Raw genomic sequence first — 20,107 nt, 5'->3', positions numbered from 1 at the left:
ATACTGTAATTAAAACAGTGTTTGTAAAATAATCAAATGAATAAAGGGGATATTCTTTAATTACCTGAAATAGGAAGTCGTCCTAACTGAGAATGAGCAACATTTTTAGTTTTTAGACCATTTTCAGAAAGATTTAAGGTAATTGCCACAAGAAAGCTTTGCTTTCCAAGAAGTAACATATATGACTTGTCTTCAAGGTATAAAAAATGTAGATGATTTACACGAACCCTGAAAGAAGAACATAATATACTTTTTTGTGATATATGAAAATTTATTTAATGACATACAATATTATTCTACTTTGTACAATTCTATAGATTAAGTACCTGCTCTGACATATTTCAATTTACTTCTTAAAACTTGAGACTTGGAGGTACCCAGTATGAAAATTTCATAACTAAAACAAACTCTAAACAACACATGAAATAAGATTTGCCTTTGTACCCTATTTTATAGTATTTACGAGTATGAGTAACCAAATCTATATTTAAGTTTGTACTGATGAAAAAGGTACAGATTGTACAAATAGTTAAAGTTACCTATATAAGTCTCATTACTTCAAAGATTTATACAGAATTTCATGTACAGGAATATTATACTCTATATACAACACAAATAGCACTTTAAAGGTGTGTTGCTGGTTTACTACTGTACAATTTTGGAAGAGCATTTTGAATTCAATCCATTTATCTCTATTCTGATTATTATCATTAACAGCCAAGATGCAACCTTAATTCTGTTATATCTAGTACTGAATGACCCTTAAGGTTCTAGTTGGAGAAACAAAATACTACAAGACCAGGAACTCCAAAAGGGAAAGTAGCCTAATATTAAAAAGAAAAAAAAAAAAAAAACGGATTTTGAGTGAAGCGAAAAATCTATTTTTGGGTAAGATGGCCATGTCGTCCTGATGGAAGTTCCTATTAGGTAGCTTCCTTGGGTATATTACAACTACGGCGATATTCCCAGAGAATTTACCTTAAGGTACCCAGAATTCTAACTCCTGCAGCGAATATCCCTAATAAAAGAACCAGGGATATCGCAAAATATCAGCGGACGTATTCTTGACACGCCACATGGCAATCTGTACCCCGAACAGAGTTAACACTTCGTAGGGGTCAAATGGCAAGAAAACGAAAACGATAAGAAAGGGGGGAGCCGATCGTAAGGTATCTCTCCTCTCCCGTTTCGTAAGCGTGCCTTGCGCCGCTCGCGGCGCCATCTGTATTCCTTGTAGCGATACACGAGGTGCTACAGATACTGTATGTAGGGAGGGGACCTACAGCCCCTTCTTCTTCCCAAGAAAGGGGCAGGGGGGGTCCATCAGGACGACATGGCCATCTTACCCAAAAATAGATTTTTCGCTTCGCTCAAAATCCGTTTTTTGGGCTCGAGCCATGTCGTCCTGATGGAAGTATACCAGAGCATTACTGTATCTGTGGATTCTTAAAATGTGCCGTACTCCCCAGAAGTATTTCCCCGGCCGACTCGACCTAGAGACCTAAGATGTTACCGTTATACATCTTTTCAACTAACCATAAACCATGGTAGAGCTTCCTGCCCCCTACAGGGAAGAGTCCTACTAGACTCTGGGAAAGTTTAGAAGAGTACATACGCCTATGTATGAACCACTGGCAAGCCAATATAGTGGCCTCACCCTATATAAAGTAAAGCATAGTTTGTAAAAGCTACTGCGTCAACATGAAATATCGACAAGTTCCACGTTCAATACTGAGTTGGACAAAGGTTTATATTCGTGTAAGAAGAAACTTGCAACCGCCACCGTCCCCTTTAGGGGATGGAAGTCCTTTCACTAAGGGAAGGCATAAACCTGTGCAACAAAGCTTGCATCAAGGAACAGACTATTATAGTTATCCCCGATAAACATACATAGGATGAATGCTCAATTAATGATAAGAAAATTGACATAGGTGAAGGAGACGCAAGGTTCCCAAGAACAAGTTTATTGACAAACAATAAATAGGCATGGTTACAACAATTATATACCTATAAGAGGTGGATAACCAAAGATTTGCTTAAGTATGGTAGTAAACAGATACTTGTTTATCTGAAAGAAAACATTAGAGCCACTTTTCACGTACCGAGGTATCAAAGTTAAAAGTCTGTGTTACTAGCCACTCACATTAGCATCAAAGACGCCGGCACACATGTCTGTACTTATGCCAAGTTCACCTTAAAAGCGGAACAGTCAACGTGGGCAACCCGTGCCCTTACACTTAGTTATAGCACCGCATATAACTACACACTCACCCTGGAATTAATAGTCCCAATTAAATCCACTGTTCCTCGGAGAGTTAAACAGCAGGGTTAACGACGCAACCCACTGCTACCACAGACCTCTTTAGTTGCTCCACTTGTTTCGCATAGTGGCGAAAGAACACCCTGGAAGACTTCCAGCCGGTGAATGAACGCAGATGTTCAAAATCCATAAAGTTAAAGAAATTTAAGGATGAGGCAACTTTCTTTGGATCATGACCTGCGGGTGAACTGTCAGGATCCGCTCTGCGAATAAAATATGTAATTTTTGCCCTGAGTTGTTTCAAAGATAAATTTGAGCCTGATGTTTCTCCTCTGAACAGTTGACCCCCCTGAAGTCTGAAGTTCTACGAAGATAGACCTTTAGGCATTCTACTGGACATAGAGATGCATCTTCTTTCAGAGGGCAAATTCTCCAGGGACCCCACCTGTTGGTGGGTAACTCGTTCTTAGCGAGAAACGTAGGATCCGGAAACAGGTTCAGTTCTCCCCCATCCAGGAACTGAACACGACCCTCCTCTCTCGAGAGGGCTACAATCTCACTAACCCTGGCCCCGGACGCGAGTGCAAACAGGAAGATAACCTTTTGGGTCAAATCCTTCAACGCACACTCCTCATTATTCAGTAATGAGGCGAAATGAAGGACTTTATCTAAAGACCATGAAATAGGCTTTGGAGGTGCTGAAGGTCTGAGCCTAGCACAGGCCTTCGGGACTTTATTAAAGATCTCATTAGCGAGGTCTACCTGGAAGGCATACAGGATGGGCCTCGTCAAAGCAGACTTACACGTAGAAATCGTGTTAGCTGCCAGCCCCTGCCCGTGGAGGTGGATGAAGAAGGACAAGCAGAAGTCCGTCGAGATCACATGCGGATTCTTCTCTTTGACAAAGGCCACCCATTTCTTCCAAGCTGACTCGTATTGCCTTCTAGTAGACTTGCACTTATACAGTATTCCTCCAGGAAGTCAATGCTGTCTTTCGAGATCCCGAACCACTTCTTCACCGCTAGGGAGAGAAAATCATGAGCTGCAGGGTCCGGGTTTTCTGTAATGAAGCGCAGACAGTCGACTTCTGGACTCGCTGGGTCAGAACTGGATGTGGTAGCGGCACAAACTTCAGCTGTAGTTCCAATGCCAAGGGGAACCACACGCTGTTCGGCCACTTGTGGGCCACTATTGCCGCTACCCCCTTGAAGGATCTCAGTTTGTTGAGGACCCTCAACAGAAGGTTGTGAGGAGGGAACAGATAGATCCTGGACCATCTGTTCCAGTCGAGGGACATCGCGTCCACTGCTTCCGCTAAGGGGTCCTCGTACGGGGACACGTACCGGGGCAACTTCTTGTTGTCTTTCGTCGCAAAGAGGTCTATCTGCAGTTCCGGGACTAGACTCGAGATGAAGGAGAATGATCCTGCGTCTAGGGACCATTCCGACTCTACCGGTGTAAACCTGGATAGAGCGTCCGCTGTCACATTGCGGACTCCTTGAAGGTGAACTGCCGACAGGTACCACTTCTTCTTTTCCGCTAGTCGGAATATGGCCAACATCACCTGGTTGAGAGGTGGGGACCTCGATCCCTGCCGATTCAAACATTTCACAACCACCTCTCTGTCCAGAACCAACCTTATGTGGATCGAGTGACGCGGGGACACTTTCTTTAAGGTGAGAAGCACTGCCATAGCTTCTAGAAAGTTTATGTAGAAGGTCCTGAATAGCTTTGACCAGGTCCCTTGGACCTTCTTCCGATGAGAGTGACCTCCCCACCCCTCCTTCGAGGCGTCTGTGTGAATCGTCACCGACGGGGGAGGCGGTTGAAGAAGTACCGATTTCTTTAGTTGCCTGGCTTGGGACCACGGTCTGAGAAGAGTACGTAGACGAAGCGGAACCGGTCTTCTCCGATCTCTTCGCGCGTTTGATGCAAAGCTTCTCCACACTCCCGCTGCATCCTTCAGCTGTGCTCTTAGCACCGGGTCTGTTACCGACGCAAACTGGAGAGAGCCCAGTACCCTCTCTTGTTCTCGTCTTGATATCCTTTCGGAATCTAGAAGTCTCTTGACAGACCCCGCTATCTCCTTCCTTTTCGACAAAGGGATGGAGAGACGGTGTGACACTAGGTCCCAGTGAATTCCCAACCACTGGAACCTCTGAGATGGAGAAAGACGAGACTTCTTTCTGTTGATCTTGAACCCTAGATACTCTAGGAACTGAATCGCCTGTAGGGAAGCTCGCAAGCATTCTGTCCTGGATGTTGCCCACACCAGCCAGTCGTCCAGGTAGGCTACCACCTGGATCCATTTTAGGCGTAATTGTTTGAGAGCTGCGCTCGCAAGCTTCGTGAAGATCCTTGGGGCTATGTTTAGCCCGAACGGCATGGCTCTGAAGGCGTATAGTCTTCGTTGTAGCTCGAATCCTAGGTAGGGGGAGAGACGGCGGCTGATTGGAACGTGCCAATAGGCGTCTGACAAGTCGATGGAGACGGTAAATGCCCTCTTGGGCAGTAAGGTCCTTATGTGTTGCAATGTTAACATCTTGAACTTGTAGTTCACTATGAACTTGTTGAGTGGTGACAAGTCCAGAATGACTCTGAGTTTCCCCGAGTCCTTCTTGGGAACACAAAACAGCCTCCCTTGGAATTTGATGGACTTTACCCTCCGGATCACATTTTTCTCCAACAGTTCTTGAATGTACTCCTCCAAAACGGGGGTGGAGTGTTGGAAAAATCGAGGGGGCGGAGTGCTGTGCCAGCTCCAGCCGAGTCCATTTTTGAGCAGGCTGTGGGCCCAGGGATCGAAGGTCCAGCGATCCCGAAAGTTCTGTAGTCTCCCTCCTACCGGCATCATCTCACTTTGATTGTTGTCCAGCAGTCTTGCCTCCCTGACCGCGACCACCTTTGAATCCCCTTCCCCTTGTGGGGCGTCTAGACGAGCCTCTGGCTGCTCCCCTAGGCTTGGCTCGAAAGGTGGTGGACTGCCCTTCGAACGCCGGGTTAAATGCCGGGGATTGTGATGACACGGCCTGGGGCACCCATTGGAAGGTGGTCGGGGCTTGGGCCACCATCTGGGGCACCGAAGGCAAAGCTACCTGCTGCTGCTGTTGTCGTTGCTGCTTAAAAGGCTTGGCTGGCCGGGGAGGTAGCCTAGATCTCTTCGTCTTCCCTTTCGGCTGGGGACCCTCGTCAGGGGAAGACTTCCTCTTGAGGGACAGGCCCCACTTCAGTAGAAGATTTCTGTTCTCCGTGGCAGCCTTGTCCACTACCTCCTTGACTACATCATTAGGGAAAAGGTCCTTGCCCCAAATGTTGGAGGAGATCAGTTTCCTCGGTTCGTGCCTCACTGTAGCCGAAGCGAACACAAACTCCCTACAGGCCCTCCTCGCCTTTACGAAGCTATAGAGGTCCTTTGTCACCGTGGCCAGATGGGTCTTGGCCACCACCATAAACATCTGGTGGACCTTGGGGTCGCTCGCCATAGTCTCGAGAGTTGTCTGGAGAGACATCGAGGCCGCCAAACGTTCCTTCGTCTCAAGCTCCCTCCGCAGAAGGAAGTCCGACAGCTTAGGGAGGTTCTCGCCGAACTGCCGTCCGGCAATATCGGCGTCCAACTTCCCGACCGAAAAGGCAAGATGGACGTCTTTCCAGTCCTTGTTGTCCATCGGCAGGGCTAGAGACAAGGGCTTACACTCCTCCAGGGAGGGGCATGGCTTGCCAGCCTCAACTACCTTCAGAACGGCCGCGAACCCCTTCTGCAAAAAGGGGAAAGCTCTAGCGGGAGAGGATACGAAGGAAGGGTGCTTCTTACTCAAAGCAGCAACTTTCGAGTTCGAGAAGCCCCTCTCCTTCATCGCAGATGACAACAACGCTTGAGCCTTGGTGTGGTCAAACACGATCACCTCCTTCGGCTCCGTCTCCTCCTTCGAGGCCGGCTCCTTCTTCAGACGGACGTAACAGTGGGCCAGAATTCCACCTCCTCAAGGGGAACTGAACCCAGCTTCTCCGACATGACGATCTTCCCGACCGTCATCGGCATGCGCTCAGCATATCTCCACGGGTTAGCATCTGAGCACACAGGAAGGTCTTTCACGTTGAGCTTTTTCTGGGGCCCACGTGAAGCTGCAAGTCTCTGCATCTGCAGTTCCATTGCAGCCACCTTCTCACTATTCTCCTTCTGCATCTGTTGGATCATACCAACGATGGAGGAGAGAGCCTGTCCCAGCTCTGGTGGAAGAGCAGACGAAGTTGAGGGAACAGGCTCAGGGGTCTGAACCGGAGCTGCCGACGGCTCGACAACCTCTTCCTCTTCGGCATCTGGAGCCTGATCTTCGTCCTGGCCCCCTGCCAGGAGGTCCTCTTCCAGACGTTCGGATACGTCCGACATCTTGTCATCCAGCTGAATGTCCTGCATGGCGTCCGCCACTTCAGCATCCACTGGGATCTGGACTAGAGGGATCTCCGGCCGAGGCTGGGGGATGACTGCATCAGATGAAGCCCTGGGAAAGAGGTAAGCCCTCATCTTCTCGTTGGGAAGATACGGTCCGAAGGTGTTCTTCTGGAACCCCCTTACCCAGGTACGAAGCTTCTCCCTCGCTGCATCCCTTGACTCCGTCGTCCTAGGGGAATCAAAAGCCTCAGTTACCAGGTTAGTACATACTGAACATACCTGAGGGTCCCAGTAACGGAGATCATCCTTGGAGGCTGCGCAAGCTGCGTGCCTCCTACACAAATCATGTCTGCAGAAGTTCTTGCTGCGGACGTTGCAGAAGACGCTACCGCACTTCGGATGCTCCTCCTGTAAAAGAAGAAAATTTCCATGAGTATCAGGTGAACTGCATATCACATGTATATATACTAACATATGAAAATAAAGGGGAAGACACACACTTGTGTTTCCCACACAGACAATTGCTGCAGCCTTCCAGATAATAAAATCAAATGGATAGTCTATTCTAGAGTAACCAAAGCAATATTCCCAAAGGGAATAGGTGTAGCTCACACCTAAAGAATGATTTTAAGATACTGGATAGTAGACAAGAAAGAACTCACTTTCTATATCTGTAAGGCAACACCAAGGGGCTGTGCAAGGCAACACAAGCATGTTAGAAAACACAGTGTTGTAACATTACCATACTGTAATTTTCTCCCCACAGCATATACTATACTGGGGAATACTGATACAGTATAGGCGGCAATGTGTCGGCCGGCACTCGCCGGCCGGCACACACCACAGCTAGATCTAAAGTATACAACTTAAGAACTATAAGGCGGCAGAACCCTGGTTCCGATGCACGTGCCGGCCGGCAGTGACTGCCGGCCGGCAGCTACGCTAGGTAGCGCCCGGCTGCCGGCCACCACTCATAGCGGCCGGCAGACGAGGCGAGGTAAAGGCCTGCCGGCAGAGGTATACAACCGATGCCGGCCGGCAGCCACACTAGGTAGCGCCCGGCTGCCGGCCACCACTCATAGCGGCCGGCAGACGAAGCGAGATAAAGGCCGGCCGGCAGAGGTATACAACCGATGCCGGCCGGCAGCAACAGAACCAGAGTACACCGACTACCTGGCTGCCGGCCACCCAGGCCGGCAGTCGGTAGAGAACAACACTAGAAGAAAACAGAATGGATGCCGGGCTAAGAGGCTATACTACCTCAACGCCCAGCATACCGAAAGAGTGCCCAAAAGGAAGGGGAGAATCTAATTCAAGCTTCCTAACCACTGCCGACTGGCTCTACAGACAGGCGTGGATGAGGGACCAAGGGAGGACCGGGCAGCACTCAAAGCAACAGACCTCTGCCGGCCGGCACACTCTGCCGGCTGGCCGGGGACTAAGTCAACTCTACATCCTAACCTATGCTAGGTACAGATGTAGGAAGACAAACAGTAGTGGAACATTACGGAAAGGACAGAGGGGGAGGGACAAAGAGGGTCCTACCAACCTTGCAATGGTTAAGGATCATCCACCGCCAAGCAAACTCATCTTAGCCTAAGGGGGATCCGGGGAGGGAGGCCAGCATGCTTGCTACCTCCCGCCGAACCAAGGCAAGGAAGGTGTTGCCATTCCCAGGTGAGGGATCTCAACCCTACCATCTGGAACAGCAACAAGGACTAGTCTGATGGGTCACCGAAGAAAGGACTCATATCGTACAGAGACCTTCGAAAGTGACCAAAGGAGGCTAAGCCTCCTAAGTCTGAAACAGCCCAGCGAGGGAGACTCGACCCCAAGCCAAACGAGACAGACTCAGACTCATAACTCTGCTGTTCTGCCCCCTCTCTGAAGCCAGACTTGCTGGAACAGGAAGGAACAGAACACCCTAAAATAGTAATATCGAAAGTTAATTCGGATACACCACTAGGGTTAAGCCCAAGGCTTAAACAGAGGGAAAGGGATTGCGCACCTTCTCTGAAGAGAAGGGAGCAAGCGGGGACAGCAATAAGGTATACCAAGGCCCCAAGACAACCTAGCTTAGGCACTGAGAGAATCGATTACCTAACTCACCGAAACTCACTCGTATACCATCTTGGAAGAACTCAGCATAATCTTATATGTATAACGTTGCCTAACGCTTCAATAAAATTAAATAAAAACACTTGGAAATCTAAATATCATGCAGGAAGTACAAGGGCCTAACGACTAGGCTACAAGGTCTAGCGTAAGCCACCCTAGGCGAATCCTTCGCCAAGGCACCAATACTAAAAGCATCATACAAGAAATCCTAAATAAGCTAAGCAGCTAAATTTATTAAAGCGAAACAGCTGGGAACGTCGCTCTGGCTAACAAAATAATTCCTATCTAGCGAGCGACAGCGTCCAAGACGCCTCCAGCAGGCAACAGCTCTTGTAACAAAGATAACTCTCTTAATCACTTTAAAATTTACCAAGAGCCTACATTTATACATAAAAGAATTAGTACTCAACTTATCGGAGGCAGAAGAAGTTGGAGAAAGCATAAATACTGAATAAATCCAAGATTTTGGTAGAAACACAGGGAAAAACACCGAGTTGTTAAGCTACGCAAAAAGGAATACAGATGGCGCCGCGAGCGGCGCAAGGCACGCTTACGAAACGGGAGAGGAGAGATACCTTACGATCGGCTCCCCCCTTTCTTATCGTTTTCGTTTTCTTGCCATTTGACCCCTACGAAGTGTTAACTCTGTTCGGGGTACAGATTGCCATGTGGCGTGTCAAGAATACGTCCGCTGATATTTTGCGATATCCCTGGTTCTTTTATTAGGGATATTCGCTGCAGGAGTTAGAATTCTGGGTACCTTAAGGTAAATTCTCTGGGAATATCGCCGTAGTTGTAATATACCCAAGGAATCTACCTAATAGGAACTTCCATCAGGACGACATGGCTTGAGCCCAAAAATAGAACTTTATTAAAATTTGTTACTTCTATATTCACTTGATATTCATATTGCTTTGTCCCCGAAACCAACCCAATAGCGACATTACTCCCAAAAAAGAAAATAATTCCTGTTCTTTCTTCAAGAAGCCATGCTTCCCACCCAACAAGATAACTAATAGTGACTACAGCAATTTGCGTTAAGACTCGGCATTACCTACCTAATGTGTCTCAAAGTTGCAACTAATATCCTGTCCTCTTGAACTCATGAGTCAGTAAGGAGGAGGGTTTGGATGTAGATGAACATCAGTTGAGTATAGAAATAACAAATTTCATTACAGAATTAAAATTCCTATATATAAACAGAGATATATTTAGGAAACCTGCAAAATGGGGCTTACTTGCAGTCAATGGGAGCCAGCTAGCAGGGCCTTGGATGCTGTACCCCAAGAGAGTGGAAGATGAAGAAAAGAAAAGACCAATCATTACTTTACATTCACCCTAGTCTAATACCATAACCTCTGCCCTTGACCAACTACTAATTGTCCTGTAAGGAAGCTAAGACACTTGCTGAGCAGCCACCACAAGGCATAGTCTAGGCCCTGTGGTGGCTGCTCATATCTTATAGGTAGAGGGTGCAGAATATCATCTGATGCTTTCACCCGTCTGCTTATATCACCTATGCCACAGAAAAGTTCCTTCTGAACACCAGGGATGTGCCTATGCCCTAACGTCATGAGTTCTGGGTCCCCTTCCCTGGTGATGAGAGGAAGGACCTGTCTAATCTAAGAGGAAACTGTGTTCTTGGTAATCCTCCTTTTGCCCCCTGCCTGCACTGACAAGCAGCTGGTTGTTCTGTGGGCGAGCCTGTCTAGTACACTTGATATAGCGCCTTAGTGCCCTCACAGGACATAGTAACAGTTTATCAGTATCATCGTTTACCTCCAGTAGACTCGTGATTCAGAAGGCCCTGAACCTAGATTACGCTACAGCTCGATTTTGAGTCTTGGTGATTAATTCAGGAACGAAGCTGCGAGTAAACTGCTTCCATCCCCTTGAATGGGCAATGTTGTAGGAGAGAACATGCAACTTATTGACCCTCTTTGTAGAGGCCAGGGTGAGGAGGAGAACTATTTTAAGGATCGTCACAATCTGACACTCGACTTAACGGTTCATAAGAACGCAAGACTTTAACCATGTTCTGGCTGAGGGGAAGATAACTCAAAGCTCCGTCTAAGCATAGATAATTCTTCCGAAGAGGAAATACTAACCCTCGGCTTAAGGCCGAGCGATAGTCTTTTCCCACTGAGACTGAGATACAGCAAAAACTCAGTAATAAAGGGTATTGTGGCTCCGAGTGGAGATACACCCTTTTTACTACACCAAACACAAAATATTGCCCACCTCGCCATATAGACTGTGTTAGAGGATCTCATGAGGTATCCAGACATCTGTTTCACATCTGGTCGCAAAAACCCTCTGAGTGAGGGGATGCTGAATAAACTCCAGGCATGAAGTCATAGGGATGCTACTTCCCTGTGACAAATCTTCACATGTGGTTGACGTAGAAGGTTGTATAAGGGGGTAACCCCTTGCAGCCTCCGAGAGCAACAGCAGGTCTAGGTACCACTCTGCGAGTTGCCATAGCTGAGCTAATAGTGTCATTGATAGTTTGAAAGGCTATCTTATCTTGCCGAGAAGCCTCCGGATCAGGCAAAATGGGGGTTAACGCATAGACGTTTAGGTTGCCCCAAGGATGTTGGAAGGCATCCTGGAACACCACCTGTAAGTCTGAATCATACTGGAAAACAGTACATGGGTAGTTTTTGATTGAGAGACGTTGCAATCAGGTCAGTCAAATGCGAACCCTACAAAGTCAGGGCTTTGGTCGCTATCTGAGGATCCAAAGACCATTTGAACCCAACTAGCCAAGTCTTCCTGCTCAGATTGTCGACTAGGGTGTTCTTTTTGCCTGGAGTGAACTGCGCTGAAAGTGAAATCTGTTTGTTTTCTGTCCATCTTAGAATCTCGACAGCCAGATGGCAGAGCTATTGTGTGAAGGTACTTCCTTATTTGTTCAAGTACACCATTACTGTCATGCTGTTGCTCATCAACATTACTGAGTGATCTGAAGGGAGCTCTTGTAAATGTTGAAAGGCTGCCCTCAACTCCAGGATGTTTATGTGGCATTGCTGATTGGAGTCGAACCACAGCCCTGAGGCTATGTGCTGTTGTAGGTGAGCCCCCCGCCCTTCGTTTGATACGCTGGGAAGAGTATCAAATCCAGAGGAGAAGAAAGGAGATCTATCCCTTCGAGAAGGTTGGAGTCTTGCATCAACCAACTCAAGCCTTTCTTCTGCTCTGATCCTAATGTAATGCATACTTCCAGAGGATCCCTGTACTAAAACCATATGGTATTCAGTTGCCACTGAAGTGACCAAATGCAGATACAACCATTAGGAAATAAACAGTCCAAGGACGCCAGGTGTCCCAACAGACATTACCATCAGTGGGCTTGCAGCGAGCTGTGCAGAGAAAGGGTTGAGCCACTCCCTGCTCTTGAGATGGTAAAATCTTTCCTGATCGGGTGTCAATGTGCACTCCTAAATATACCAGGTTTTGTTTGGGCTACCGGGATGACTTCTCAAGATTTACCACAACGCCAAGATTGTAGTATAACTTGAGAAGCATATCTTGGTGTAAGAGAAGGGTCTACACCAAGCCTGCCATAGTCAGTTAATCGTCCAGATAACAGGGTAGACAGATGCTGTGGGCGTGGGCCCAGGCTGAAACTAAATTGAACACCCTTGTGAAAGCTTGTTGTGCTCTCGACAGGCTGAAGCACAGCACTCGAAATTAGTATATCTTGTTGTGCAGTTGGAATCATAGGTATTGTACTTCCTTGCCACTGGATTGGGATCTGGAAATATGGGTCCACTGTGATCATGAGGTTCCTTGGTCTAATCACCTGTCTGATCATAGCTGTGGTCTCCATTTTGAACAGAGTTTGACGGATAAACTCATTCAAGGCTGCGAGGTCTATGACTGGTCTCCAGCCTCCAGACGCCTTCTCGACAAGAAAGAGTTGACTGAAGAAGCCTGGAGAACCGTCAACAACCTACTGGAGAGTGTCCCTCTCTAACATGGTTTGGAATTCTGCCTGAAGGGTGATGTCTTTTGTTGATCCCTTGGCAAACGACAATGCACATGTTGCACTTTTAGGTGTAGACTTAACAGTTACACCTTTGCTCAGACCAGATGGCTGTCACTCGCTGTCCGAAGGAAAAAGGCAACCGTTTGGCTGATGTATTTGACAGTAAGCAGAGCAATGAGAGAATCAATCTTCTTCAAACCTTTTTTTCTCAAGTTAAACAAACTAGTTTTGCTTTTTGGTCCTGTGAAAGTAAAACTTTTACTAGACCTTGATGCTTGGGGATGAGTAGTCCTAAATGGAGAATTTGTAATGTTACTCCAACAGATGAATGTGTTCTAGTAATTGTAAAGTTGCTGATTATCACTCGATTTTAAAAACTATCACATTATCTAAAGTTATTGAATGCTTTTTAGCAAAACATCTAAATGGGTATGCTGAAGGTGATCATATGTTCCCTAAATTGAAGTTTGGCTTATGCAGAGGAACATTTGATACTCCTCATACAATTTGCCTTGATCTTAGTGTTGCCTTTGACTGTGTTAATCATGAAGCCCTTGTTTTAAAACTTATGCAGATGGGAGTAAGTGGATATTTTTAAGTACACAGTAACAGATTGTAAAGAATATATGTTGATGGGCACCATAATACCAGTCCACTACTTTTCATATTTTATACATACTCTGTATGTGGTTTACCCTTGAAACAAGCTTATTGCATGTGCTGATGATGCTACTCACTTTGCATCAATTCCATCACCTAAATGTAAGTCTGTGATTGCTAAGTCCCTCAATAGAGATCTACCTAAGATTTGTGCATGGTGAAAATTATAGGGGATTAAGTTGAACCCTAAGAAAACTCAAAGCCTGTAGCACCTCGACATCCAGGTCGTTTAATTGATAATGCTCTTCATCTGCATGCAAATTGTTTAAAATTATAGGTGTGATTCTTGATCGGAAATTTGCTTTTGAGAAACGAATCTGGTCTATTTATTCTTCAATTACACAAATATTTGGCAGATTGCGAATGTGTTTTAAGACCTTTGGGGATCAATCTATCATAAGGAAATTTTTAAACCTTTTTTCTGGGGTCGACCTGTGTCGCTCCGTGAAATGCTCTTTAAAGCACCATTTCTAAGGTATAAATACCGCTAAAAATACCAGAGAAAAAGTTGCATGGAATGCCAAGAATAAACTCAGCTCGCTCACTCTAAAAGAGTGTCCGTATAGTAACTAGGGCGTGTTAGAACCACTACCAGAGGTCCCTTACCAATTAGTCCTCTCCTTCCTCAATATCCCCCGATACTACGAGGTGCCGTTCTACATCCAACTACTGCCCTCTACTACGACTACCCCCCACCCCTACCACTACCCTCATTCCTTATCTAGCACCAGTGAGATTCGGACGTGTTGTTTTAGTAGCTTTGTGTTTCGGCGTTTTTAAAGATGTCAGACGTTTTGGAGATCCCTGCTCCCAAGTTGAGTATTATAATTGTCTGTTTTGATTAATTTGGGTAGCGACACACGTTAATCTTTATAATCCTGTTTGTTTTTATTCTCAGCTGCTTTGCATGAACCCTTACGGGTATATTGGCGGCCATTTTGGTGTCGCTACCTTCTGATCTCTGTTATGTTCGACCTTCAATTAGTTCCTCATACTAATTGTGGTCTCATTTAGTTGTTTAAGACATCTTATACAGTATTTTGGCATGGTTTTTGACAGTTATTTAGGCTTTTTGGATGCTCGGTTCGTTACCTACCCGACCGGGCAGTACGCGGCTTTGGTCGATAGCCTACACCGTACAGTATTTTGGCATGGTTTTTTACAGTTATTTAGGCTTTTTGGATGCTCGGTTCGTTACCTACCCGACCGGGCAGTACGCGGCTTTGGTCGATAGCCTACACCGTGAGCTTCCTCTTCGATATATCTATTAAATGTCTTAGTTAACTTGTTCATTTGGAGTATTTTACAGGTAATCGGAACACGGTTTTACTTTATTTAGGGACTACCTGACCAGGTCGGTATTTTACCCAATTTTGGAGGGCTAGTTATTGTTTAGAGTAGTGTAGTTTTTCCTGTCCAGATCGACATCTACCCGATTTGAGAGGGTTAGGCTATAAGTTACTTTTACGCCGTGTTCCTCCCCCTTTTTTACTCATTATGTCATTATAGCCTATCTAATTGTATATCATGTCTGCCACATTATTATTTTTGCTGTTATTAATATTTGTGTGCTTTCGCGGGAAGCCATATGCCTACCGCCTCATCGGGTCTTTCCTTTGTGTTTCGGAGGGTAGTCCCACACCCTGGCCACACTGGTCACCTGATTTTGAGCCAGTCACTCCCCTTGGGTGCCCTCTCCCCCCTATAGGCCTTTCGCCATCCCCTACATAGGGTGGTAGGCTTCGGTCACGTGTTCTTATAGAAAATGGGAGTCACCCGTGATGTGTTTTTATAGAAAATGGGTGGCTGGCTCATACCCTCCGTGCGTCGACGTGGGTAGCACTCTCCTCGCCTCATCATGGTTGGCCGCCAGGTGCACAGGAGTGAGTGTGCTCCTCGCCTCGTCCGTTCCGGGAGGGCCGGGATAGTTTGAGAATCGTATCTATAAAATTGGATTCAGATATTATACTCTGTTCTGATCCATTATTTATCCAATATTTTTTTACGTAATTTTATGGATGGTTGGTCCAGGAGAGGGGCTTAGACGGAGCGTTTGTTTACTGGTAAAACATTTACTATAGCGCGCCGGAGTTACGCATGTATTCCGGCACTATGTTAATATCTCTATACTCCCTTCCTGTTTTGTCTTTTAGTTTTAGTCATTTTGGTATAATTTTAATGTAACGAATCATGCTTTCCGGGGCCTACGGAATCTCGATGTTTGTGCCCAGTCCGCTCGTCCCATACCTTGTTTACACCCCCCTCCGGTGGGTGTTTCGAAGGCAGAAAGTTCATGTTATATCTCTTTCTCCGGGACTGGCGGACTGGTTCACGGTTAATCCAGTCATCGTTCCTGAGCGCTCCGAATATTTATGATTATGTTTTAGTGACTAACATTACATGATGGAAGGATGACTGTATATAGGGTTCTATTACATATTATTGTTAATTTTATTTGAGTCCTTACGCACGCATGCTTTTCCGCCCAACTACGCGGCGGATTTTAATTTCTTTAGGTACGCTGTCAGGAGACGGCATGCACTGCTGTGTTGCAGCAACCTTGTGGGCATGAGGTTTGCCGTTCCCATGTCGGGTGTGCTGTCCAGGTGGCCGGTCTTTTGGTCTGGCATCCGGATGGATGTGATGTTTGTTACGCTCTGGTCTCTGACCTTACGAGTGACTCGGTATGTACTATATTCTTTCCCTTATTGCTACTTTTTGTCTCTTTGGGAATATTTTGGTATATGTTACAAATTCGGTATAGAATTTTCTCCTTCTTGCAGAATATACTTATTGTTCATACCGTTTTCGAGTATTGATTTTTTCTTTACCTAAATCCCTTTTATGGTTTGTGTTCTAAATGGCGGTTTCTCTTTCAGACCTCTCCCGCCATCAAGAGCGCTTCTCTTGCGAACCTCAAGACCTGGGTTGGTGGCTTTGGCCGGAACGTGGAAGCCAAGCAGCCATATATTTTAGCAGAGGAGATGTGTTCCCTCCTCTATCCCAACTCCAAGATGTCGGCAGTGGTGGCGTCAGATGTGGCGGCCCCAATCACCGCTAGGATTCGTGATGATACCCAAGCATTCCCTGAAGATTAAGTGGTCCTGGGGGAAGATGTTTTAGGCGATATTGCTGCCATTAGCTTAGACGTAGAATCTATGGTCGTCGACTCAGCAGGTCAAGGTAGGGTGGTAGGTGAGGCAGGTAGCGTCCGGACTAAGGTTCCTTTTCTTAGTCCGGCGCATTCTATTTCTTCCTCTGGCTCTTCTTTCCCGGGATTTACTGGAAATGTCATGGCTCGGGACAAGTCACGTTCAGTGGTCCCTAAAGTAAAACAGATCAAGAAGGCATTACCCAAGGCTCACAAGCCTTCTAAAATTCTCATGTCACTCCCCGCCAGGCCATCTTCGGTCTCTAAGCGTCGGACGGCCTCAGCAAAGGTCCTTCTGCCAACCCAGGGCCCGAAAGCGAGGAGCTCGAAGGCGAAGTCGGTGGAATTGGCTTTTGACCCGGTGGCCTTTTCGAGCCAGCTCTTGGAGCAGATGGGGAGTATGGTTCAATCCCAGATTGGATCTATTGCTGATCGTCTACAGTCGATGGACTCTTTCACCCAAAGACAGCAGAACCAAGAGTCCATGCTCGAGAATCTCTTGAGATCAGGGCTCCCAGAGCAACAACAGTTTGTGGTCCCGGATGCGTCGAATCTTCCGGCGTTTATTAAGAGCAACCCGTGGTGGTTGGCCCTTCATGCCCCGTTTTCAGAGGGCATGTTAACTATTGAGGGTTGTGGTACCCGGCCGGTGGAGGACTTTGAGTTCTACCCGCTGGGTTTGCAATTCCCCTTCCCTGGCTATGCGCGCTTGACAGAGGACGCGCTAGTCAGGGTGGATAAAGATCCGAAGGAAACGGTCATATTCCTGAAGGAGCAGGCTCAGTCCGCCTGGATCCAGACCTTGACGGAGTGGGAGTGTGTGAATACGAAGTTAACCCCTCATAAAGGGGCGTATACTATGTTCGTCGTCGAAGAGCAGACTCCTACTCCATACACCACCAAGGTGGTGGGCCTTACATTGCAAGCGGCGATGGAGGACAAACCTGTGCCACAACTTAGAGAGACTGACTTGACTTCTTTGCTGTTCCCGGGGGACCAAGACTGCTTGCTTGATGCCCCGGCTACCTTCACGACGGGTAAGTTGAATCCGGACTGCGCGTACACGCAGTTCAGCAAACGTCTTCCCCGGTTACTGGATTCGCTTATTAGGACAGAGTATGAGGCACGAGTCAGGCTCAGCAGGTCTATTAACTCAGCTACAATGGCAGAGATGTCTTCGCTGGTATACGCCGATGAGCCTTTGTTTAAGATCTTAACAAAGACGTTGCTTCACACGCTTCAGTGTGATGCATACGACTTTGCAGTAGCTCGTCGTACGTGCCGAAAGCACATATTAGCTGAGGCTTCCATTAGGCATGAACCTAACAGGCTGATTAAAGCCTTGGTCTGGGGAGCAGACCTTTTCCCAGATGATGTGGTAAACAGCGTCCTCAGTGAAGCAGCTAGGGTCAATCAGACCCTTAGGGTTAGGTGGGGTCTCATCCCTAAGAGGAAATTTGAACCCACAGGGATGCAATTACGAGGAAAGAAAAGACCAAGAAGGTTTCTCACCTTCCAAGGTTCACAAGTCCAACCTGTGGTGCAGGCGCTGCCTGTGCATTAGGTGCGTCATCCTCCCGCCTCAAAACCTCAGCCCCAACAATTTGTGTTGCTAGGCCAGCCACCCCAACCATCGACTTCGTTCTCTCCTTCGCCTGCTTATAACCCTGCCTTTGAATCCCAAGGCCTGGCTCACGGGTATAATAGGCAGGCAAGAGGGGGTAGGTCTAGGGGACCCTTTCGCCACAGAGGAGGCGGTCGGGTTTCCGGGAGGGGCAGAGGATTCCGAGAGTGCCGTGGTAGCAGACCTTCTGCGAACCAATGAGACTCCTCAGGTAGGGGGGAGGCTATACCTTTTCCAGAGCCGTTGGACGTTCAACAAATGGGCACACGGTATAGTATCAAAGGGCCTAGGGTGGAGTTGGATTCAAGCAAGAGCCCCTCCACCGGTCAGTTTTTATCAGCGTCCAACGACAGATCTCACGCTTTTCGCACAAGATCTCCTTCTCAAAAATGCAATACAGGAGGTAAAACATTTAAAGTTTCAAGGTCGCTTATTCAGCGTGCCAAAAAAAGACTCCGACAAACCAAGAGTCATCTAAGATCTGTCTCGCTTGAATACATTCATTCAATACGACAAGTTCCATATGCTGACCGTCTCGCAGGTACGGACCTTACTTCCCCATAGGGCCGTCACCACCTCTTTAGATCTTACACACCCTTATTATCATGTTCTGATAGCGCGACATTTTCATCCTTTTCTGTGATTCAAGCGAGGCAAACGGGCATACACCTTCAGAGTGATGCTGTTCGGTCTCAATATTGTTCCCAGAATATTAACGAAGTTGGCGGAGACAGTGGTACAGGAGTTGAGAACTCGGGGAATACAGTTGGTTGCCTACCTAGATGATTGGCTTATTTGGGCCAACAACGACAAGGAGTGTCACGAGGCGACGGACAAAGTAATAAGTTTCTGACACACTTAGGGTTCCGAGTAAATTTCAAAAAGTCCCGCCTGGTTCCGGTGTCATGCTCTCAGTGGCTGGGTCTACATTGGAACCTGATCACCCACAAACTGTCGATTCCTCCAAAGAAGGGGAAAGACATAGCAATTAACACAAAAAGATTTCTCAAGGACAAAGTAACATCTCGGAGAAATCAGGAACGGGTCTTAGGTTCACTCCAATTTGCTTCCGTCACAGACGTTCTGCTGAAAGCCAAACTAAAGGACATCAATCGGGTTTGGAGGTCCAGGGCAAACAACCAGAGTCGAGACAAGGTTTCTCGGATTCCATCTATCCTAAGGAAAAGACTTCTCCCTTGGACGAAGGTCAGGAACTTGGCAAAGGCGGTACCTCTTCATTTCCCTCCACCGGCTTTAGTAGTCCATACGGATGCCTCCCTAAGCGGTTGGGGGGGGGGGGGCCTAGTCCCCATTCGAAAAGGTCCAGGGTTTGTGGTCAGTGGCTTTCCGTCAGTTTCACATCAATATTCCAGAGGCCATGGCAGTGTTCTTGACTTTAAAGCGGCTCTCCCCGTCAAAGAATCACCATATCATGCTAATTCTAGACAGCGTGGTGATAGTTCACTGCATCAACAGGGGAGGCTCCAAATCAGGTCACATAAATCAGGTGATGATTGCAATATTTTCATTGGCAACAAGGAACCATTGGCATTTGTCAGCAGCTCACCTGGCGAGCGTCAGGAACATCGTCGCCGATGCACTTTCATGGACAACCCCGCTGGAGTCGGAATGGTCCCTGGACCAAGAGTCATTCCGCTGGATTTGCCAGAAAAGTTCTGGGTCTTCAAGTGGATCTATTCGCCACAGAATTAAATCACAAGATTCAATGATATGTAGCCCCCAATCTGGACCCTCTGGCTTATGCCGTGGATGCCATGTCCATCGATTGGAACACCTGGCGGGGGATTTACCTGTTTCCTCCTATAAACATGCTGATGAAGGTTCTGGACAGACTCAGGACTTTCAAGGGACGGATTGCTCTAGTGGCTCCCAATTGGCCAAAAAGCAACTGG

General features: G+C 47.0%; 1 protein-coding gene and 1 pseudogene across 1 annotated transcript in view; one reads left to right on the top strand and one right to left on the bottom strand.

Annotated features, from left to right (window-relative positions):
• Window positions 1-20,107, bottom strand: part of LOC137627228 (general transcription factor 3C polypeptide 4-like) — a 386,672-nt gene that overhangs the window by 167,357 nt on the left and 199,208 nt on the right. The window contains exon 6 of the mRNA XM_068358312.1: window positions 65-228. Coding sequence (XP_068214413.1) covers window positions 65-228 — 164 coding nt within the window. The remainder of the gene's footprint in view (window positions 1-64; window positions 229-20,107) is intronic.
• LOC137614558 (uncharacterized) overlaps window positions 19,824-20,107 on the top strand; it is a 1,335-nt pseudogene continuing 1,051 nt past the window's right edge.

Source organism: Palaemon carinicauda, chromosome 2 (genome assembly GCF_036898095.1).
Source record: "Palaemon carinicauda isolate YSFRI2023 chromosome 2, ASM3689809v2, whole genome shotgun sequence".
Classification (NCBI taxonomy): Eukaryota; Metazoa; Arthropoda; class Malacostraca; order Decapoda; family Palaemonidae; genus Palaemon; species Palaemon carinicauda.
This window is presented reverse-complemented; position numbering and strand designations above follow the sequence as displayed.